The sequence below is a fragment of the Cynocephalus volans genome, chromosome 10, assembly GCF_027409185.1.
Source record: "Cynocephalus volans isolate mCynVol1 chromosome 10, mCynVol1.pri, whole genome shotgun sequence".
In the NCBI taxonomy this organism is placed as follows: domain Eukaryota; kingdom Metazoa; phylum Chordata; class Mammalia; order Dermoptera; family Cynocephalidae; genus Cynocephalus; species Cynocephalus volans.
The window spans coordinates 6,884,356-6,909,198 of NC_084469.1; the positions used below are offsets into that span (position 1 = coordinate 6,884,356).

The 24,843-nt window shown below is 40.7% G+C and overlaps 1 protein-coding gene across 1 annotated transcript in view; it reads right to left on the reverse strand.

The window, feature by feature from the left end:
- Positions 1-24,843, reverse strand: part of SKAP1 (src kinase associated phosphoprotein 1) — a 232,848-nt gene that overhangs the window by 35,068 nt on the left and 172,937 nt on the right. Inside the window, exons 5-8 of the mRNA XM_063108974.1 lie at positions 7,617-7,694; positions 6,684-6,767; positions 3,433-3,557; positions 1,077-1,140 (exon numbers count right to left, since the gene is read on the reverse strand). Of these exons, the coding sequence (XP_062965044.1) occupies positions 1,077-1,140; positions 3,433-3,557; positions 6,684-6,767; positions 7,617-7,694 (351 nt within the window). The remainder of the gene's footprint in view (positions 1-1,076; positions 1,141-3,432; positions 3,558-6,683; positions 6,768-7,616; positions 7,695-24,843) is intronic.

A 24,843-nucleotide genomic window follows, 5' to 3' on the forward strand; every position in this document is an offset into this window, starting at 1 on the left:
GGGTACAGCTCAATAAAGCTGCTTTGAGTTTTATTGAGGTTTACACACTTAGGGGTATATTACACGCATAAATCCAAGGCACCTAGATGAGAGTGTACCCTGTAGTCTCGCCTTCAGCGTTCGTGTTTGCCTAGTTCCAGTCTATTATACGTGATGCTGTTGGCGGATGCAATAGTTTGTTTTTGTGATAGCAAAGGCATAACTGGGTAATATAGGCAATTCTTGTAATTAAAGCTCTGGTGCTTCCTTCTTTTTATCCACAATAAAATCTTATAGCAGAATAAAAAACTGAGATGAGAAGACTTGGTGTTTTTAGGTTTATGTGCTTCTTCTTAGGTCCTGGGCCGTGTATAAAGGTGGTGTTTCTGCCTTTCTGAAAAGGCAGGGTCCTGCCATGATGGTATATGAGGGTTACATAATACCGAGTGGCACATTCAAGGATGGCTCCTTCTACTTGCCAGGCCACTCTCAGACAAGTCTTCCTGAGCCACTGTTACTGCTATGCTAGCAGGCTGACCAGCAGAGGGTACTCTAACAGCAGTCATTTAACATCTTCAGGCAGGACTCTTCTCATACCAAAGCAAGGAGCATTTGATTGTGGCTTGGGAAATAGTAATGTTTTTAGTGTCTAATGTCCCTGACGGCCACCTAGATTAGTTTAGATTTCTACTTCCTCCTAAGAGTAGGAACAAGATTTTGGATTTCAACTGCAACTGGGTGACTTTAGGTTGGACATCATAAATTTCCTTTCCAGAATATAAGGGGTTAGGAGATACTGAATTGGGCTGAGGTGGTTGTTAGGATTTCCTTTTCTGGTGGTTACAAATATCATGGACTTGTCTGTAGGTGAGTACATGAGCTATGATGTTAGAGGTCATCTCCAGGCTGATGATTTCTTTACCTTTTGATTCATACATGGTACTATTTGTTGTTATAATATGGGGGATGTGGTAGGGAGGGTAGAGGTGAGAAAGGGCAGGAAAAATATGCATGGAAGCCTGCCAAGTATATATTTATGCAATATAACTTCAACTGCAAATCAACTGAAGTATTACTTCTGTAGCAATGACACTTACCCTTTAACAAGAAGCTTATTTGATCCACCCAGTCTCTGGCTTCAGCTGGACTAGTAGCTGTAAACTAGAAAAAAATTAGTGAATTAATTTATCACCTTCACTAAAATTTCCATGAATCCTGATAGGGAAGTTCAAGGGAAAGGAACCTGTGAGTTTTGGAGTCTAGTTTAAAGCTCAAGATTCTCTGCATGCTTAACATTTAGGAAAAAACCCCCAAATATCTCACTCAAGCTTATTTTTTTTATTCAGTAATTTTGCATACCCAGAGATGACAGCTTTTTGAGTCGAGACATTCATGTCCATATGCATTCATTCATTTGATTATCTATTTCTGCATCAGGCATTTATTTGAGAAAAGTTTACAGGGAAAAAAAGCATGCAAACCAACATACGTGAAATGGGAACACTACAGAGGAGGTGCATTTGGTAACAACTGGATGTGGAGAGGACACAGGAAGCATTACTGCTGCCTACAGGAGGTCAGGGAGGCTTGCTGAAGTCACACTGTTTTGGATGGATTTTAAAAGAGTTGGTGGAAACTGGTGGAGGGAGTTGGACGTTTCAGGGAGGGAGAACCACGTGAAAAAGAAAAGAAGTGCGAACATCATGTACGGGAAAGGTAGGCAAGTCAGCCTGACCGAAGAACAGCAACAGATGAAGCTGAGCAGGTCAGGGACAGAGCTGGGGTTGATAAAAGAGCTCCGAGTGCGAGAAGTGCAGACTTAAATGCAGCAATAAGCCACTACCAACTCTATCGAACGGAGTGGGGCGTTCTTTCAATAGTTGTGGGTAGGAGGGATGAGAAGAGGGAAATCTGGGGACAGAAGACCAACTAGAAGGCTGTTTAACTAGTCCTCTGGGTGAAGTGATAGGGACTTAACCATTGTGATGGCTGTGGGAACAAATAAGAATGGGACGATCCAAAGGACATTGCAGAGGAAGAATCCACAGACCGTGGTAATGATTTGGATTCAATGGGCCAAAGAAAAGAAGTAAATAAAATACATTCTGATTCACAAAACAGGCCAGTCAGGCATTAGCACTTAGTAATTTTTTATTTTAAATGAATCAACTTAAAATAACTGTTCCTAAAAACACATTTAAATTATCTGTCCATTAAGAGTAACATAAAGATATGTGTTGCATAAGAAACCTAGATCCCTGCATAATACTTATTAATAGACCTTGCTATTCTTGGTTTCTTTAAAACATATTTCTATAAAAGAATTTATAGGGATGTTGGTTTAGATTTGTCATATAAACTTTTATCTGGATGTAATACCATTAGAATTTAATAATAAAAATAACCTAGGAACATACTCAGTGCATACATCTATATTATATGCATTTATAAAAAACTCTATAGAAAAGTTTTAGTTTAAATTTTTAAAAATTCTAGAAATTGCATAATGAAGAAGAACGTTTTAGGTCATTTTAATCAAAATAAGAGTTAAGATATTGTAGAAATATAAAAGACAAATGCTGAGAAAAATTTGAAGAGTCAAAGGGTTACTCGAGTGGCTAATTTAATCTTAGCATGGTTTTGTTCTTTTTCATAAGTTAGCTAAAGCTTTTCTAAATTGCTTTAGTAAAATTGTGATAAGGTAAAAAATTATTAAAAAGCAGGAAAAAATTTACACACACGTAAAAATCTATTTTTGGTGAAAATCACTATTCCCATGGTTAGAATTTTTTTATTGTTTTAATTAATTTTACAATAGATAGTAAATGCATGAGGTAAAGACTCAAAATACATAAAAATAGACAGAGTGAGGAATAAATCTTTCTTACCCCAACCAGGTCCTCTAGCCCGTCAGTTATCATTGTTACTACCCAAAAACCATTGTCACCAATACTTAGAAATCCTTTCAGAGACATGCAATGCATCTACACACAGGGAGTTATTTTGGATAGCAAGACGAATATTGGGGAATAAATTATTTTTCACTCTACAGTTAGATTTTCCTTTTTCTGAATTTTGTGGGGGGAAGTGAAGAGAATCAGTTGAAAAATAAAGAGAATGGGAATTAAAGCCATAAAAGTAGAGACTATGAGCAAGGAATTGGATTGTGTGCTGCTGTAGACAAGAATCTCACCTATGGGTGAGACGGGGAAGGGGAGGGCTGAAGAGATGGGAGCCAAGCAAAGGCAGTATCTAGGATGAGGGTGGCAACAGAGAGCAGAAGGAGGTGTGACATAGCCAAGTGAGGACATATCAAGAAAGAGGTCTTAGTTGGTAAGAAATGAGCAGGTGACAAAGAAAGGCTGGAATCCAGCATCACAACCAAGGCTTATATGCAACATGGAACGAGACTGCAACGCTAACCAGCATCACCACCTCCTCGGTTCGTCCTACCTCGTAGCTGCGCCTATCCTGGGAGGTCAGTTCAAAGCAGGATTCTTTCTTGGAATCTCTTCGCAGGTGGGGGGCCATCCGTACACTGTAGCCCTTAATGAGGAAGGTCCCTTTGGGCTGCTTGCCTGCAAGACAGGAAAGCTTCCTGTATCCCTAGAGAGATGCAACTGCCAAGGGAAGGCATCTTCTCTGGTATGTAAAATAAAAGCACAGAAACAGCTGTCACATCCCTGAGGAACCACAATAGTCAAGGAAAGGTTATTAGGGAAGCTTAAGAAGAGTCTACTGCAACAGCAAGGCAGATATCACTGCCAAGCTAGGGAAATGCAACGTGAAAGGTTATTTTGCCAAGAGTACAACAGAGACAGAGAATTTATTAGAATGTTAAGAGATCTATAATAACAGAAAGGAGGAATTATTACAGCAGGGAGAGTGTGGCTGTAAACGTGAGGCTCTTGAAGGCTATTACAGAGCTGAAGCATTATTATCAGGGCCAGCAGAGCTCACATTCGAGGGGAGGGACAGTGGTGCAGGGGGGCATTCTAAGGTCCTGGAATCTCCTCCCATGCTCTATGTAGCATTTGGGCTAAACTGCTCTCCCCCTCCCCTGCTGGCCAGGTGGGAATTCATCCTAGAGAGAAAATAATTAAAACTTGGTATTTTATCCTTCTTCCAAGAGGTCAAATTGGGAAGTAGCGGAATACCGTTGAGTATTGTTAGATGATGAGGGAGGAGATAAAAGGAAAAGGACCCTAAATGAAGGAAAGGAGAGGCTATTCTGCCTGTCATTCCTTTTTCAAAAATTAAGTACTAGAAACAGGAAAAAAGGAGGTGGCTCTTAAGGATTTTGTGTCCTCATTGTGTGATTCAGGCAGAACACATGGAGGACAGAAACCACAATGTCTAGATGATGCTTTGTGCCCTATGTCATGTGGAATGAATTGCTTAATAAATGCTTTTTGATGATGATGATGATGATAAGAAGGACAGTGGATGACAATATAAACCAAAAAAAAAGTAAAAAAAAAAAAGACTCTGTCTTCACCTGGTTGAGCTAAAAGAAATACACAAACACTCTGTACTTACTAAGAAAATGTCCTGGGCACAATAAGAAACAATTGGTGAGACGGGAACCATGCAACAGTGCTTTTTGACACCAGAATCTTTTTTGTTAAAGTATCTCTCCTTGTTCTAACTGGCCACTAAAATGTTTAGTTGTTTCTTTGGTCACCAGATTTTATTTCACCCTGATGGTCAATAAAAGTCTCCGCAGCTCTTGCTCTTCGCCTCCTCTCTCACCGTGAGTACAGAGGACTCTGAATGAACAGATGTGACACCTGGTTTTACATCCAGATATGCCAACCATTTATTTAAATGCAAGGAAAATGGTGTCTTAGTTCATTTTGTGTTGCTATAACAGAAATACCTGAGACTGGGTAATTTATAAAGGAAAGAGGTTTATTTAGCTTATGATTCTGGGACAGCTGCATCTGGCACGGGCCTCAGGCTGCTTCTACTCATGGTGGAAAAGTGGCAGCAGCCAGGGGGTACAAGCAGATCACATGGCAAGAGGAAGCAAGAGAGAGAGAGGAGGTGCCAGGGTCCTATAAACAATCAGCTCTTGTGGGAACTAATCGAGCGAGAACTCACTCACTACCTTTCCTCCCCCAGGGAGAGCATTAATCCATTCATGAGGGATCTGCCCCCATGACTCAATCAGTTTGCAACACTGCCACATTGGAGATCAAATTTCCACATGAGTTTTGGAGGGGACAACACATCCAAACTCCATCAAATGGTAAACATTTTTACAATGATGCAAATGTCCTATTAGTTTGAAGGTTTAAAATAAGGAGATAACATGTGGCTGGCTTATCTGCCTAGACTTTGGAGGAGAACTTGTGGTTGCTGGAGTTGACTGTGGGCTGGGGATCGGAAGGACACAGGGGACTTGTTGCTCAGTTTCTGGACTATGTTGCTGTCATTTCCAAGTAGGGCTTCACACTTGACCCCTAGGTGGGAAAGGCTCTGAGGAATCTGAGATGGTGAGTGGAAGACGAAGGTCAGTGATGCCTGCTGTAGGCCGAGAGGCAGGGAGAGGCAATCGCCACAAAGCCCAAGGGCAACTCTTAAGGATTCCAAGTCGCTTAGCAAAGCTGCAGTTCTTTCTGCTACCTTAGTGCCAAAGGTGCAGGAAGTCCAAAGGCAACTGAGTGGGTGTCTGATTATTCCCCGGACTGGATATCCAGACATTGGGAGAGGAATAAGTTTGGGAAAGAAAGAAGAGAGGAAAAACAGAAAATGGTTGGAAGGAAAAAGAAGGGTCTACTCTATTGGTATCACTGGCCTCTGTATGAAGGTGGCAGAGCACGAAGAAAGTCCGTACAAGAATTGATCCTTTTTTTACTTTGCCTCCTTCTGGCTTCCTAGAAATACTTCTGGGTAGTCCAACTCTGCAGAAGGGTATCTCCTATTTGAAAGTTTGCATTCACCTACAATAATAATTTTTAGTTTGCATTTATCTGTGGCAGCTGCCAATTGTGTTTATGTCATTTATTCCATCTGATGAAATAAGCAATTGTGTTAAACATGGATGGGAGGCCTTCTAGGGACAGCTCATGAGTGTTGTGCTCGATTGAGTCAGTGGTGGCTCATTAAGAAACTGCCTCTGGCCTGAGTCAACACTTTGCTGCTGCTGCCATCTGGCTGAAGGGCGCCTCTTGGGCACGGCAACCATCCTGATCTCAACACTCCATGGCTATAGGATGTCCACTAGATTGCTTCCCAGTGGTCAGTAAGACAAAGTTGGGAGCATGCTTTTTGAGGGTCCAAAATTTAGGGTTTTATTTCTGGGCCACTGTTAATCTGTTTAAATCTTTCTCAGAAATATTTTTTTTTTGCAATATTTTAGCTATGTGATTAATGCTTATAAAGAGTTTGGAGTTTTTTTTTTTTTTTAAAGAATGCCGAAACATTCAACTTTGATACTGTTTTGTCATTAGTCATAATAAAAGAACCCTTTGATATGCCGATCATGCTATCTTAGCGTTTAAAGGGGAAATAATTCTAAATTGGCCTCTGTGTTTTTGGTGGTGGGCAAGGAATTATTTACCCAAGCCTATTTCTTCCCTAAGCATGTCCCTGTATGGGTGTTAGTTAAGGACTGCAATCTTGAGATGTAAATGCTTAAGAATTTACGAAGTGCTTGCATCCAGGAGTGAGATGCTGCTGTGTAAATGAAGAACACTTACTTTTCTCATTAGCATAGTAGTAGAAGAGGCCTCTGCTGACAACACACCATCGCTTCTGCCACTCTGATCCAAAGAAACTATGATCTAAACAGAACAGCAGTAGGGGACATAAATTCAGGTAACTACAGTCACTGAAGAGTCTGTAAAATCCAACAACACACAGTCCAGTGTGTTGTTTTATCTCCCAGGTTAATGGACCGTAAAACCCTCCCTTTCACTCCCACAGGTTATCCCATATTGACTCAGAGTCCACAGGACTAGCTCAGTGAGAGGTACAAGTTCTAAACAGGGTTGCCTGCCCTGTGCCCTCACAGCTGTTTTTTTTTTTTTTATCTAGCTTCCTTTATATCTTTGAGGTTCTAATCTCATCTTGTACCTTTCAAATTATCCATGACACCTTTACATGTTGGCTTTAACAAACGAAAATGATGCCCCAGCCCATAGCCACAAGAGAGGCTTTTTTGTGCTAAGCTAGTTTGCCTGTTGAACATTAAACTTGAGACACCAACCCTAGCAGTACCTATTCTAATGGAACGAGTTAAAGGTCAAGAGTTGGGCTTCACGTATAATATAAAAACTACACTTTAGCAAAACAGTTGGGAGCACACTGCGAGATGAGGACAAGAATATCATTCATTCATTCATGTGACAAGTTTTATTAGGCACCTGTTGTGTACCAGGCATTAGGGATACAGTGGTGAGCAAGGCAGAACCAATCCCTATCCTGCTGAAGCTCACAGTCTGCTGAATATGTAGGCCACCTCTCCTCAGCCTGCGACACACACCAGACTTTTCTTTCCTTGCCTTGCTTTTGCCTTATACCTGCCTAGCATGGTATTGGGCACAGAGAAGGCACCCGATAGGTTAGCCCTCTTTTTCCTCACTTCTCTTCCTTTCCTGGAATGTTCTGCTATCTGTGGGTCTGATCAATACCTTTGCTTTTCTTCTCCAGGTATCCTTGCTTGATGATGTTATCAAGCTCTTGAGCTCCCCTTGTGATGTCTTCCATTCCTAAAAGGAACAGCAGCAAAATGCTTTGTTAAAATGTAACCCAATTTTCATTTATTTAGGCTACTTTAGATAATCCACATTAATGAAGGGCAATTGCTTAAATACAGAGCAAAATAAATTTCTGTATGATTGGGGGAGAAAAGTTAATTTTCTTTCTTCATAATTATACCTAATGCTAAAATTGCTTAAAATTATCTAAACATACATTAGTTTGTGACTAGGGGAGGTAGCCTAAATACGTACTGATTGGCAGGAAAAGGACAACAGGGAATTAAGAATTTGCTGTGGATGTAAGCTCCAAATTGGATAATCCACACTGAGATAATCAAAAGTCAAATGAATAGCTACCAGCACAGACAAGCTTTAATGAACGATGGACCCCACCAGAAACAGTCACCTTAGAGGGAGCAATAAACACTTGCTTACTTCTTTTTTTTTTTAAACAAACAGAAAGCCACCTTTGTGAACCTGAATTTTATTAAGTTCACAGAAAGAACTGTGCAAACTGAACTTGGCAATAACTGCCAAATCCTGGTTTCTTCAAAGTATGGGAAAGAGTCTAAGAATCCTTAACAAAGAGAAGACTCTGGAATTGACGTTAGCTTTTAATTGGACGCTGCTGACATTCTTGGCTTTCAATTAGCCTTGTTAGGTACAAATTTATTGAGAAGTCAAGATCCTAATCCATCTTCCTTCACTGGGGTTTATACTTACTTTACAGAAGGGAGGGGCAAAGGACAGAGTCAAAGAGAGGGCAGTTTATTCCTCAAAAAATAAAATAAAACAAGAATAGAAAAACTAAAACTCTTTAAAGAATGCAACTCTATATTTCTTACTTAGGCAAAATGAAGGGAGTGGGCTAGCAGAATCTTAGTATTTATTCTTTTGAGTCCCTAAACCCAAATCTCTTTTGGTTTGCCTTAAAAAATTTACAAAGCAAATCAAATACAAAGTAAAGCACAACCACACAGGAATCAACTGGGCCACCTATACAATATCTTGAGACGTTTGGGTGAAATTTTTTTTTCAATTAAACAATGTTTTTTTGAACGTTTCCTACAAAAACTAATATTTGTTCAGTGGTGGCTATGAGCTGGCACTTTGCTCAGTGTTTTTTAAACTATTTTTTGTTTAAATATAACATTTTAAGACAATTTAAAAGGCAATTAAAATTACCCTTTGCTGGGCCGGCCCGTGGCTCACTCGGGAGAGTGCGGTGCTGATAACACCAAGGCTACAGGTTCGGATCCCATTTACGGATGGCCGGTTAGCTCACTTGGGAGAGCGTGGTGCTGACAACACCAAGCCAAGGGTTGAGATCCCCTTACCGGTCATCTTTAAAAAAAAAAAATTACCCTTTGCTTCTAAGCTAACTGTTTCAAGCTTAGTTTTAAAAATGCAGATCAGAAGAGCCTCTCTTTTTCTTTTTTAGTATGTCTATATGCCTGATTCTCTATCCAACTGGCCCTTATTGCCAGCTTCCATGTTCGTGGACTATTTTCATTTGTGTGTTTTACAGTGAGCAAACTATGTGTGTGGCTGCCATAAATCTTTCCAGATGGGTCTCACAGTACATGCATGACAAGAACAGCAGCAAAGGAAAGTCCATGTTTCTAGGATTCTTTCATTTCTCCTACTCTGAAAATTCTATTACCCTCTGAAACACTCTGCAAGAAAACTGCAGCAGACTCTCCTGGGGGAGGTGTTAGATAGGGTGAGGACCAGATATGGTAGAGGAGGTTCTTTGAAGGAGAGCCCATCCTCTCTAAAGTGCCGTCAAAAAATTGCTCCTGGAGGCCTAAAAATTAACTGAAAGACACAGGTGATAAGAAAAACAGGATTCCCTAAGCTTGGAGTTTCTATCTGTTCTTCCACAGTTCCCCCCCGCTTCACCTTATTTTTTTTTTTTAAGGTCTTGTTAAACTTAGAGACACAGCTTCTTGTTAAAGATGCCAAGAGTCTGAATCATAAAAGACATGTTAAACGTTCTATTAGAATTCAAACTTCCTTTTTTAATGCAAATCTAAGTGCCATTTTATGGAACATCTATAATTATGAAAATGGGAAGACATTGCCTGTGTGCAGGGAGAGTCTGTGAGTATGAATATTACATTAATGTGCCCACACCAGCCCACTGATCCTGCTGGCAGGAGCATAAAAAATGCTTGAGTGAAACTTTTATTTAGATGTTAAGACTCCAGGCCCCAGCGGGGTGACAGAGACAGCCCCTGTGAGTTGCCATCAGAGAGAGAGCTTGAATTGAATTACCCAGGGGGAGGAAGTAGTGATGAGCACTGCTTCGCTTATTTAATTTCATTTACTTTCAGTACATTGTCAGCATGAGGCTTTTCTCTCCCCACCAACTGAAACCCAAGAATGCCACCACCAAGAAAACAAAGAGATAATACAACCGAGATGTGTGAACTTCAAGTCACTAATTCTAGGAGATGAGGGACAATACCATTACCACCTTCTCTCTCCAGAAGTCAAACTTGGGCTGCTAAATCTGGGCACTGAATTGCTGAATTTTCTCTCTTGGTTGTTCACAAACAAGAATCTGAAGAGTAACAGAGCTGGAAATTATATTTTTTTATATGCTGTGTTTTTGTACATAGTGAGATGTGTTATGTTGCTTTCTTATTCTTTAGTGGGAATCTGTACTGATGAACTCTCTTGCCTGGTTTCCTTTACAGGCAGTGGAAAAATATGGGACTAGAGGTGAAGTTTGGGATGGCTATGGAAAACAAGTAGGAAAGCTGTCTATTCCATTCATTGTCTTTGTACAAGGCACTGTGCGGTGAGTACAATAACAGAGGTGTTCTCAATGTAGAGTTGACTCTGAGCTCAATCTCTTGAGCTCTATGATCTATCAGACAAATCCAGACAACCAAGATAGGAAGCAACTGTGATGCGGGAGCTCTCTCCTCTGAGTGTCAGCTCACAGTCCTAGTGATCAAGAATTGGTGATCCTGGGGATGTACAACGTTACCCGTGCTGTGGGGTGACGAGGCAGGAGGAGTCTTGTATGCCTGAATCCATACCCACCGGAAAATGAACAGATCCGCACAGAGCTACTTAATGCATAATAGAAAGTATGTAAATGCTTTGCAGGATGATAATAAAAATAGGAAAAAGCCACAAACAATTATATAAGTTGCTATTTTAAGGCAAAAACATTTATATTTAAGTGTACGATTTAAAAAGATAGAGGCTTTTTGCCCATTACCTAAAAAAAGATATCACCACCATAATGAAAAAATAGAAATGATTTCGATTAACTGGGAATAAATGACCCTCTTGGATAAAACTAAGGGTGTATCATATTATATCAGCACAAAACAGAATTACATTAGTGTCATAATCTCTCTCTACCACTACACTTAACTAAATCTCTCAGAATAGCCCATATAAAGAACAGATTCACTTAGCTGAAGGATGTGGGGCCATAAAGATAAGATCAGCAGAGAAGTGTGTTACCCAGAAGGGATGGCCACCCAACTTTCATGGCAGATGAAAATAAAAGAAATTCTCAGACATCCTTCTCTCTTCATCCAGATTCCTTTAAAGCCTTGTATCCTACCCATACCCAAGTCTGCAATAATAAACAACAGGGTAGGATTCCATCTCTCAGAGCTAAACGTGACTCTTCAGTCAGCTATGCACAGCAACAACAATGGAGACCCTTTGGAGTGTGATACATTTCCATAAAGAGTCAATAAAAAAGACATGGGAGCTTATGTGAGTCATGGCCTATTTAACCAGCTGCGTTTTAGCCCACCAAGAAAAGAGAGTTGGAGAAATCAGTTGGCAACACCACAGCACAAGGCTAATAGCACAGGAGGCCACACAATTTCCACTGCCAAAAGGCTGCAACCTCTACAGAACAAACCAGGTGCCCACTAACTTTCAGTATAGGCAGCTGGCTTGGTCTCTTGCTAAATCAACCTGAAAAGAAAAATCAATGATTTTTAAAAAACATTTTTTGCTCAGCTCTTCCTCCTGCCCCCCAAATTGTGGACTTCTCCCATCCTCCGTCTTCCTTTTTTTTGGCGGCTGGCTGGTAAGGGGATCCGAACCCTTGACCTTGGTGTTACCAGCAGCATGCTCTACCAAGTGAGTTAACTGGCCGTCCTCCTTTTAGAGTTCTTTTTAGCTGTTTAAAAAGGGGACCAAACCAATTCAAGCCTAGAGACTGATAGCTACCAGGGGTGAATTTCAGGCAGGGTGAAGCTACCAGGTTCCTTCATTAAAACACCCATGTAAAGAACTTGGGGATTTGGGTGGATGAAGTTGGAGAAAATCTCAGACGTATTTGAAGACTGGGAATGGTCAAGTTCCATCTGCAATTGCAGTTGTGTGTGCATCTGCGGGTATGTACACAGACACACACTTCACAATGCCTCAGATGTACAGAGATGAAGACGGTATTGCAGGTAGGGTGGGGAAGGGGTCGTTTTCTCTTGTCTGGTGGTTGTTGATCCAAAATCTCTTCATTAAACTCTCTCCTTCACATTTGGTTTCTGTGGTCTGTTTTAATAAGTTCATTACTGCTGTTCCTTAGCTTCTTGCATTTCTGGGTTACTTTGTTCCTTTTTCGAATTTTTCAGGATCCAGTCAATATACGATAGCCAGTTTGTTGTGTCTGGCAAGAAGTGTTCATCTTCTGATGCTAACAGGGCAGTTGGTTTCAGTGACTTTTCCTCTACTAGCCCCCTTGCGACAGGCTTATATACTTCTCTAACTTCTTTGGTTCCATTTTATGTCCACTTGAGTTTACACTTATTCTGCACCTTTTTCTGTCATTGTACTTTGCTTGTTAAGGAATTTAGACAACACACTTAAGGTGAAAAATTCTAAATCATTACTAATAGACTTAAGATCTTAGAGCTTTAAAGATTCAGAAACCACTCAAACAGACGGCTTTAAGCTAACTGAAGGGAACTGTTCACGGAGAAAAAATCCAACAGCAGCAGAAGCAAGGGAGTGAACACAACACACTTAATCAAGTTCTTCAATAAGCTGTGATGTAAGAAGCTAGGAAACAAAACAAGTGCAACTGGAGTGAGACTAAAGGATGTCAGAAAAGGATGGAAATGACACATTTGTCATTAGCAAATACACAGAGAAGACAACATTCAAGAGACCTTGACAGGCTCATGTTGGTCCCCACACGTCCAATTTTTTCAGGCCTTTAAAAAAAAAAATCAGTTAATCCAGGTAACAGACCAAACAGTGTAAAAACCTGTGGAGGAAATTTTGTTATACTGCAGATGAAGAAAATTCACGATAGGTTCTAGGTCAGTAGTACTAAAAAAAAAAAAAGCAGATAATTGATGAACAAAAATAACTAAAAACTAATATGTTTTAACAAAAATGGTAAAAAAAAAACTGACAAGTTTTTAATCAGCAAAATGCTGAAGCATTTTTATATTTCATTTGGGTCCCACCAGATCCCTATGAGGCATGGAGACTAGGAAACTGAGGTGAAGTCACATTACATGACTTGCTGAAGGTTGCTCAGCTGGAAAAGCCCATGGTCCTTCGAACACCCCGAGCTTCAGTTGAGGAGACACACCCAGAAGTGGCTGAGGAAAGACAGGGTCTTGCCACCTCACTCTCCCACAAAAGAGATCCCATTTTTTGGAAGAAGAAACAGACAACATGTGTGGTTATTCTAATACTTGATATCAAACAAATATTTCAGGATTCCGTATTTCTTGTTTACTTTGTAATGTACTAACTGATTAATCTATGGTATTGCTTTCTAGGGCAGGTCCGTGTAAAATCCAGGAGGTCAACAGATACATAGAACAAAATAAAAGAAAGTCTCAAAATGCAATAAAGGATGCAAAAGTGAAGAAAATACAAGAGGAAGCAACCGGGAACTCTCGAAATATGCTGTTTGTTCACCAAGGTTTGTAATATCTAGAAAAATGAAACCCTGTTCTAGTGTGTAGGGGTCACACAGGAATCTTGGACATGATTTGTTTACTCTTGAAGGAAGAGATCTTGGTTTAAAAAGAAAGACTTTTAAGCCAAATATCCAAATTGGTTTCTTTTCATAAAACATTCCATCAATAATGACCAGCCACGAAGGTAATATATAGAAACCATGAATATTCATGGCAGATGAAGAAACTTCTCATTCCTACAAAGAGGCAGCATGCACTAATGGCCCAGGGGACCTGTGGTCTTAGGGGATGCTCTTCTCCCACATCTTGACTTTCGGTGGGATTTTACTTATAAGAAATGAAAGTATTAGAAAGAAGCCTTTCTAATTCCAGGTACAATAAGTTTAACACACTAATGCTAGCATCTAAATAAATGGTAATAATCAACAGCATTTGGTAGGTATAAATAGCTCATCTTAATGAATGACGAACTCAGTATAATAATCCATTGCTTCTCAATCATGGTATCATGACACTGGCATATTTAGATGAGTTGGAGGGCAGAGATTTTGAATAACTTACTTTTAGAATAAGAATGGATTTGAAGTTTTTCCGTAATAATACCTACCATTCACTTGCATTCTGATATGCTTTTAAAAATTTTTATTGAATTGTAATTGATTATACATATTTTGGGGGTTCAATGTTGACATATGTTGATCAAATCAATGTTACTAGCATATATATTGTTACAAATTTTTATACCCCTTGTCCAATCTCTCCCCATCTCCCTCTCCCTCCCCCCTCCCCCCTCTAATTACCCTAGATTTCTAGATTTCTTCTCTCCTTCTGAAAGAGTAATGGTTACTCTGCTGATTGGTTGCCTAAATGATCTGTCCAATGCTGAAAGGTGGGTTCAGGTCTCCCAATATTATCGTAGAGCAGATGGTTATTCTGTCATCCTGGGATGGGCTTTGTGGAGAGAGATGACATCCTCTTCTTTCCTTTGGTCTCTACTGGTGACTCTCCTTCTGTCAGTGCACACCAGTGGCTGGCAGACTATCTGTGTGGTGGTTGTGGCATCTAGCCACTTTCACTGCAGCTGTGGTTATTGGGGTGGCTGTGGTGGGCCACTCACATGGAAGTGATGTTTTTGGCGTGCTCCTTGGCACTGGTGGTATGCCTGGTTGTGGAGGGGGTTCTGGTCCCCAGCTCCGACCTCAGTACCCTAGGCAGGCCCATAGGCACTGGCAGTGTGCCTGGTTGTGGGGGGGGGCCTGGTTCCCAACTCCATACCTCACGTCCCTGGGTGGCCCCGAGGTGCTGGCGGTGTGCCTGGACTGGAACTAATTTTCTGTCCTTTACTTACTTCTAAAATGGGGGAACTTCCTGTAGGGACCAGTACTTGAGCTATGTGGTTTAGCTAAATTGCTGCTTTGCTGCTGATTCCCTAGGGAAGGCTTTTTGTGCAGCTCAGGTTTTAATGGTTGACTTTAGTGGTGCTTCCAGCTCTCCAGAGAACCAGTGCACCTGGGTTGTGTAGAAACTCTGTTCTGGGCCTGAGTCTTTTCATCAAACTGCACCCCATGCAATACTATATTCCTGACCAGTCTCCTCTGAGTGGTCCTTCACTGACTGGGGTGCTGGTCAGCTGTCCTTGCTGTGCCCCAATGTTCCCCTGGTGGGCTCATCTTCCCCACTGCTTGTGCTGCAAACACTTCCCATGGGATGGGCCATGCTTCCGTCCCTTGCAATGATTCACTGGCCTCTGAGTGGCTCCTTTTTCCAGTTGTGTCTCCTTGCTCCTATGTGGGTTCACAGGAACTCTATTAGTGGTCTTGCTGGCCTGGGGGCCACCAAGGCCTTCTTCTCCCCTGCCACCTCCAAGCAACTCCATCCAGAGGGCACAGCTGTGGCTTTTGCCACCTCCTGCTCCGTGTGCTCAGCAGCTCCAGACTTAAAGAGGCTGCAGCACGAAATGGTCAGAGTGTTTTTTCTTTCTCTCATTATGGCTTCTCCCACCTTCATGCACTCCATAGGTCTCTCCTCCTCTTCCCCTGAGCTCTAGCCACCTAAGCTTGGCTGTCGTTGCTTTTTTATAGTTGTAAATTGGTTGATTTGTGGGAGAGAGTGACACTGGAGACTGTCTGTTCTGCCATTTTGACTGGAAACTCCTGATATGCTTTCTTAAGGGGAGAAGTGAATTAAAAATAACTTATAGCTTCTCTTACTTATGCCACCATTTATAGCGACTAAACAAATCTGATGTATGTTCATAATTGCATGCAATCAAGAATTCCCACAGTGCTTTGTTTCTTTGAAAAAACTGTGTTCCTTCAAAATTGTGAGTGTTCCATGGAAGTGGGTTGAGCATATAAATGTTAGTGGACCTGTTTTATGGTAGGAAAAGGCTGAGAATCCATGTAGTCTCAATAAAAATTGTTTTGACCCAGGAATCCTCTTGTATCTTCTGATTTTATTAACTATACCTATCTGTAACACAGCCCTCAGCTTTATTTTTATCCTAGGAATCCATCCTTAACATGGAAGCACAAACAACCTGAAGTCTCTTTAGCAGCTAATGCCTAGTAAGTGGCAACGGTGCAAAGTGGGAATTCTAATGCAAACCCAGCCAGCAGTCTTTCAAGTGGCCTTGGGATTCTAAAAAGGAAGAGGAGAGGATTTAAAAATACCACTCTGTCTTTTTACAAACCTTGCAGGATCGATGTATTCCCCTTGCATCACGAGGCAGATCACCATTATACATGTGTCACTTGAGAGCATATCTTTAAAAGCAAATGACAAAATGTCATTTTTCAAATCTATTTACTACACCACTGGAATGTGATAAACACAGCAAGAAAAGGAAAGAAAAGGAAAAGAGCCTTGCCTGGTTTGGAATCACTTTTTATTTTTTATTTTATTTTTGTCTTTTTTGTGACCGGCACTCAGCCAGTGAGCACACCGGCCATTCCCATACAGGATCTGAACCCGCGGTGGGAGCGTCACTGCGCTCCCAGCGCTGCACTCTCCCGAGTGCGCCACGGGCTCGGCCCTTGGAATCACTTTTTAAATGGTTCACCTTTTACCTGTCCACCATACTGTGGCCAGAAGTCGTCTTTCTAAAACACAGATCTGTCACGTCACATTCCTGCTTACAGCCTTTAATGGCTTTACCATTACCTACAGGATGAAATTCAAACTCTCCAGTGTATGAAAACTTTAAAACCCTTGGCCTCACTCTCCCTTGCAGTTTCATTCTCTCCATGCCTCTCACCTGCCAATACCCTAGAAACAATAAGTAGTAGCAGACTGCCTTCTGGAACGTGTCGTGCTCTTCACACTGCCAGGCCTTTGCTTATGCTATTTTTCCTTTTTGGTATTTCCTCTTTCTACTCCTAGTGTCTGAGTAGAGAGATCTTCTTTAAAGCTCAATTCAAATGGCATGTCCTCTCTGGCTCTTTCTCTGGTTTCCCCATGTAGAATTATGCACTCCCTCATGCTCTAATACCATTTACTACAGAGCATTTTTAGTCTTGGCTCCCAGCAACCAAAACCCCATTCTTGCTTTTTGCTTGGCCTTACATAAGACCTTAGTTACCATGTAAAGCTGCTAGAAAGCTTGAACAAGGAAATAGAAAAGGGGCTATTTCTGGGAGAAAAATGTAGCTGTGAACCTGGGCACAAGGCAGTAGGGAGGAGGGTAAAAATAGACCTTGCATTCACAAGAAGAGAGATGACACCATGGAAGAAATTAAGTGGAAAAAACATTATAGTGCCTGGATTGAAATGGGGGAACAAAGAAGAATCCAATATAGCCGTGCACCTAGGGGCACAGGCCAGGGTTTGTATGACAACTGTCTAGGTAAGGAGAGTAAGAAATAGATTAAGGAGAAACCAGAAAATGTGACTAGCTGGTACCCATCACAAAATAGAGCTGTTCTTTAATTAGCTGTTGAATTGATGTGGAATTCAGAGGATCCTTCCCTAAAATGCATACAGTAAATTGTAAGGAGTTTGGTGCTAATGATTTAATTTCTTGAAGCCTAAAGAAAAGCTGCTGGTGGGAAATCTGGTCCCTTCCACAGAGGGCAGTGCAATTCGTCATTCGTATGTATACCTGCTCCTCTCTGTATCCCCAGGGCCCTAGTCACACAGTAGGTGTCCGATAAATGTTTGTTAAATCGAACTGAAGCCACCTTCTAACCTAGTGGGATCTGTGGTCTAAGAAGGTAATGTGGGAGTGAATATGTGCTGGATGAGTCATTTTCACCTAGCCCAAAACGGTAATTTTTGTTCTGCTATATATTCACTACTTTAATCTTAGGGTGGGTAATGAGAAACAAGAAAGTAAAATAAGGGAAAGAAAGGAGGATCTAGGCAAGAGAGCAAGGAGGAAGCTGGGGTGCAGAAGTTAGAGGGAATAACAGTTCCGAGAATGACAGGAAGAGGGACAAAGAGGATTCCGGGGAAAAAAATGAGGAAAAAATGGCATGAACCTCAACTGAAGAGAAGTAAGTTTTTGAGTCCTATTTCACAGCTTAATTGGCCATCAGTTCTGTCTGCCCGGGACCTTATCTATCTTCAGGAATGCATCAAAGGATGGAGTGCAGAAGCCATAAGCAGGCAAAGGACTGAGGCCAAATTTGAACAACTTAGCTCTTGATGGCAATTTCTGAGCTACACATTTTGCGTGGTTGAGAACTCGGCCTTCTATTGTGTTTCCCCTGTCTTGTTTTTTTATTTCCCTCCCTGAGAAAGGACAATTTCTCTTTGAACTTCCATAGGGACATTAGTTTGCATTCTGTATGAAAACATCCTGTGAGTGTCTGAGGACCTAATACTGTCGATGGTGAAGGCTACTGCCACGGAGATTAGTGGATTGGTGTAACAGAATCCTGGAGTCTCTATTTTAGTTACTCTCCAAAGCAAAAGATATCAAGGAGGAATTGAATGATAGTAATTTTGCCTTCTCTGTGTTTCTCCAGTAACAGACATTCAGATATCATCAAAGCAATGCATCAGGAAAACTTTTAAAGCAGACAAAGCAGAAAATAAAATAGACTCAGGAACTAATTATCATGATTCTCTGGGGATATTTCAGGGTGGGTGATCTAATAAGAACTCTCACACCCCATCAAGAAGAACTTGATAGGAAAGCAGTGATCTTAGCAATGTGGTTTTGACCTGTTATGCATCATCTACTGGACAAAGGCCACTTCCAAGCCAAACCTCACCTCCAGACAGCTCCGTGGGTATCTCTGTGCAGCAGCATGAGCTCAAAGACAGAAAAATGATGTCGACTGTAATAAGGTACTGTTAGGGCAAAAAACACACCCCTTTTTAAAAAAGTTACAAATTTGAGATTTAAAATCTTTCTTGATTCTTCTGTTTCATCCAACAAAACTCAAGCAAGTTAAGTCAGTCAAACTTTGCAAGGAAAAAAGAATTAGGGGAGGAAAATGAGGGTGATATTTCTAGACCCAAAAGTTTCCAACCCAATCACCATGCCTGTAATTGCAAAATAAAAACACTAAATCTCAATATCTATTTGCACAGCTCATTAGCTAAGGGCTCACACTCAGCAAACGGGAAAGGAAAAAAAAAAAAAAAAGAAACACCCAACCAAAAAATCCTCGGCACCAACTACATTTAGAAAGTTGCTATGGAGACCCATCCTTCCCTATGACCTAAATTAGGTCCTGTCACATTTTGCCTGCTGTGGTTGGACGCATCTGTTTGTCTGTCTGTCTTTATCACTTATTCAGAAAGTAGAAAATCGGGATGAGGCAAAGCATCTTTTGTCAGACCATGTGGGAGAGAGACAGGGAACATTCCATTCCCCACTGAACATTATGAACATTATGGCAGGCACTCGACCTGCTCTGCTACTGGGACAACGTGATTTACAGTGTGAAAGGGGAAAACCTAAATCACCAAGTAATGAAAACATTAAAGTTAATGCATCACAAGTGAGGAATTTATTACCATTAACTCCAATAAACAGTTATAAAACACTCGTCCTTTCCTGTCCATGCACAGGGACACAGATACTGGACTTCATTAAGCTCAACTTTCTTTTCTTCTTCACTAGACTAGTCATGTGTGTTTGAACAAACCACCATTTATTGTTAAGTGGACTGGTTCATTTTCCAGGACTGTAGAAAGCTGAAGGCACATCCATTCTGCTTCACGGCACTTGGTATAGACGGATGAAATAGCAAAGTTTAGAAGACATGCAGCTTGGTATTACTATATAAGTTTATTTAAAGTCTCTAAAATGTATGTCTGACAAAAGCAGAGTAGCTCTTCCGAGTAGCCCTTCTCAGAGGCAGGTACATAAGTAATAATGCCTGGAGAGGAAGGTGGCATATTGGACGCCAATGCACGTCAGGTGCATTTAGTGGAATAATTTGTCCCTTGTTGTTGTTTGGTATCGTACCTTAGAAGCCTGAGATGGAATCCCATTTCCTTCCAGCATTTTTCTTTGTCACAGGGGCATACTAGTTTATTACCTTAAGGTTGTTCATGAACAAAAGAGGCTGCACATATTGGATGGCTAAGGTAGATTGGTTCCGGATTCATTTGTTTTTGAGGAAAAAAAGAATTAAAGTGTCTTTTTGGAAAGTTGACTCTAATTGTGGAATTGCGTGGGTGTTACAAAGCAGATAGGAGAGGCGGCGTGAAGTCCAGCCTTCCCTGACCTAATAGTTACAACAGTAACACAATAATAGTAATCCTTTACATTTGGATAGCATTTTATTTGGTATTTATAAAATGGTTTCGGGTAGGATACCTCCTTGTTTTTGATACAGACAGAAAGGCCTCAGCCGTGTAGCATTCAGAAGCCGCAAACTTAGGCTCACACAATTGGAAAGAGGAAGAACCTTGTTCCAAAAAACTTGGAACTTTTAAAAAGCTTCAAGTCTAGTACTTCTTTTTGCTACTCCATGCTACACAAACATTTTACCTAATGTATAATGTCATAGTCATAACTATAAAGTCAAGATGAAGAATGTTTTAATTCTAGATTTCTCAGCCCAAATTTCATGATTTTTAGGAACTGCATTTTGCTAAGAATGGCTGTAGCTCATTCCTATACTGCTAAGTGAAGTCATTAAGCCTGGGAGGTGTCCAGAATGTCCAGCCCTGAAATGGGCTATGATCTTTGGCATTACCAGAGAGGAGGCAGACACCTGAGCTATCCTCCTGGATGAGGTTCACAGGCATGTTGGGCTCCACCCACTGAGTGGCCTTACTGGGCCTCTTCTGGGCTAAACTGTGTAGAGCACATGAAAGGAGGGATTAGAGAAGCTCGGAAGCCAAATCCGAGCAGCATATCCCACATTACCTAAGCTGTTTTCCCTAAGACCAATTACTAAAATGTAGCATCATGTAAGAAGGTAGTAGTGCTTGTCAAGGAAATTCTAAATATTATTTCATCACTTATTTTAGCATCTCCATAAGGTGCCCTAATGAGCTCTCAGTTGGAGTGGTTACAGGGCTCTCCAGCAGAGAGAGAGAGAGAGAGCAAACGACCCAGCGACTCGTTTTGCAGATGGGGAAACTAAATCCCAGCCAGCTAGATCATGTGACTCATTCAAGGTAATGTGACCAATTTGTTGTAGAATTGAAAAAGAGAAATAAAGTATTATGACTCCAGCTCAGCATAATGTCAGCCTTTTACAACCATCGTCTAGTAATGATCTTTCTACAATCCTGGCACAGGGCGTTTAATTTCTTTGGGGAAATAAACCAGGAAGGTCCCAAATCTTAGGACACATAGTCCATTTGAGGGTGAGAAGCCCACCTGAAAATAGGTGAGTTAAGTAATAGTCCATGTACTGAACACTGAGGCCCCTAGCTTCCTTTTGCTTGGCTCTGAGAACCCTTGTAAGTCATACATAACGGCACCACCAGAAGATTCATGGATCCTCCTCTGGAAAAAAATAAATGGCTTCAGAGAAGAGATCTACAGATGTTGATGTTTGGGAGACCCCAAGCAAAGCGGTTAGGTCCCCCCATCACTCTAAACTTTAGCATCTAAGTGAAACCCTTCAGTTGATAAGCTCCATTTTGGCACACAAAAGTTTCAATCTGCTTTTTAGTGCCTCACTTTTAAATATCAACAGGCATCTAAGGACCACCAGACATTTGCAGAAAAGTTTCCAACATGAAAGATAAAGACCAAACCATACAACAAAACAAAAGAAACTCAGAGGAAACAATTTAGGGAGCAGAAAAGAGAATTAAAACAAAACAAACAAGCTGTCATTAATATTCCCAGAAGGATAAAGAGACATTGTATTCATGAAGAAGGATGCTTAAAAAGGAACAATCAGAGAACAAGAAAGGACAGTTGTAAATTAAATACATGACAGTCAAAATTCAAAACAAAATCCACAAGTGAGTTAGAAGATGGAATTGAGGAAATCTTAAGTAGGGCAAAAAGACCAATAAAAGGAAAACAGAAAAAATAAAAAATATCAGAACATAGAAGACAGAGGGAAGGAAATGATCGAAGAAACAATAAAATTTCTCAAAATGAAAGAGTCTTCTGATTGAAAAGATCCTCCATACACCCAGCATGTGAATGAAAAGAGACTCCACCTTGGTAATCACTGTGAGATTTCGGAACACAGTGGACAAGAAGCCCCTAAAAGCTTCTGGGTCAGGGGGAAAAAACAGGTCATGCACAAAGACTCAAGAATCAGAGTGATACTGAACTTCTCCACAACACCACTGGGAGCTGGAAGCCAATAAAGTAAAACTTTACAAATTCTAAGGGAAAATGATTTCCATTAGCATTCTTACACCCAAACTATCAGTCAAGTGTAAAGGGACAATAAAGATTTCAGACATGCAAAGTCTCAAGAAACTGACCTCCCAGGTAGCCTTTCTCGGAACGCCACGAGAATATGTGCTCCACCAAAATGAGGGAGTCCACCGAGGAAGAAGGTGACATTGGATCCAGAAGGTGGGGGCTCTGACACAGCGAAGAGACAAAGGGAAGTCCCAGGGTACAGGAGGCCTCGAGAGCAGCCAGACCAGAGTGGGGAGGAGGACGGAGATCTCCAGGAGAGATGCTCCAAAAATAAAATGGAAATGACGGATCATCTCATGTGTTTGCCCATGTGGAAAGTAGCCGTCAGAGGAATGTTAGAATTCTCCTCCACAGTTTGGGAAGAATTAGGGGTGGTGACTTAGAAAGCTAACCAAATGAAGAAGTCAAGGCTTTTGCCAACTCTAGGAAAAGCAAGACATAAAATTTGATTATACCATTTTATAAGGGTTGACAGTAAATAATATTTACCTGGTTAAAATAATGTAAACTCTAAATATTGATGAACTAAAAATTATGATATAACCACACTGGGAAGATGAAGGGAGAGGAGATGAGGGTTGGAATGGGAGGGGAGTGTTAAATCCTCCTCTGTCATAATATAAAATCAATAGATAGTTCTGAAATTGATAAATTAAAAAATAGCTATATAATCATATTATTTAGAAGTGTGGAAGGTGCACACCAGAATGAATGAAAGAATTGGGAAGGATTGCCTCTGGAGAGCAGAATTTTGGGACTGGGAAGGGGTAGCTATTTGTACTATTATTTGATTTTTAAAAACTATAAACTTACATTCTTTTGATAAAACTAAAACAAATTAGAAAATGGGAAAAATAGTTTTACAACCACTTTACAGCAAAGCTACTTGTCTCCATATTTACATAATGATGTCCATCCTGAGTGGCTGATTATACAAAATTCCTAAGCTTGGTATGAAGGGTATGTGGCAAAGGAATCCAGAAAAGAAAGAAGATATCAGTGTAGAATAAAGAGAAATAATCTTATTAGAAATACTTACCCAAAGTTATATTTGGATTAGGTATTGTTTTAAGAATATTTTAATAATCTATATTCATTATACTATTTTAAGACTCACCTGAAATTCTAATATTGCACTTTATACATTAGGTCTAATTTGCATAAACCCTTCCTATGTTGCAAGGAGGCCCACAAAAACAGGAGGTCTCTTTCCACCGGGGATCTGCTTTATTTCACAAGTAATAAAAGGTATGGAACCCCATTATGAAACTTGGGGTCAGAAGTCCAGGGTATAAACTTGGGCTGCAATTTACAGAATATTATTGTATCACTAGGCATGACGAGAATTGGATAAAGTACCTATAGATCAAATCAAATCAAAGAAAATTTATTTGGAACCTGCAACGTGGGAGGCGCTGTGCCGGAGAGCACAGAATTCCTAGGATGTCCTATGAAGACAACTTCAGATCAGTGCAAAGACATGGAGAGCACAGACATTTTAATTTATAGGGTTGGAAAGGTACAAGGCCATAAAACAAGACACCTGTTGTCCTGTATTTATGTTAAAGGTTTCATCTTTTTAAAAAATAATCAGAAACACATAATCATTATTCTTGACATAAATTACCGTTTAGATTGGGGTGGAAATCATGTTTTAAGAATAGGATGGGAAGGAAAAGTAAAACCAACTGCATGTAATTTTTCCAGTGGAAACAACGGCAATATGAAGATATATGGGCGTCCGTCCCACTGGTAGAGGAAGGAGGCTGTGCTCTCTTACCTCTTATGGTGTCACTCCTGTGACCTCTACCATTTGAAATGCTTTGATTCCACCTTGCCCAAGGGACCTGTGAGCACCAGGGAAAGGGATGAAGGATGCCTACGCCTGACCTCACCTTTACATTGTCTAACGACTGAAGGTATAAATCAGCTTTCCCCTTGAAGACCTGAGTGTCAGAAGCTCATGTGAAATGCTGGAAATATTAAATGATGTCCCTGAGGGTTTTATTGTTACTCAGTTTTCTCCTATAACTGGGAGAGCTGTTCACATGAAGGATACTCTCCCCCAGGACCTCAATTTGTATATAAAATGAAGTATGAAACTCCAACAACTTCTTGCCATTTCAGAAAGAAAATAAACAATTAGTGGAGGCTGTACATTTCCCACTGTGTTGTTTATATTTCATTTATCTCTCTGCCTATTCCTGGAGAACAGTTCACACCAACAAGGGTGTGAAAACATTCTCATTACAAATCCTTACTTCCAGGGCAATAAATCTGCAATGGTTAAAAAACGTCCATAGACAATTCAATGTGTTTTTGTAAAGGGCAAGAAAAAAGCTCTTCCTTTTATCCTATTTAGCAGAGAGGGTGTGCTAATAAGTAGAATTGCGGGGTGAGTGCCCAGATGCCAGGGTTCCATGTCTAGCTGTGA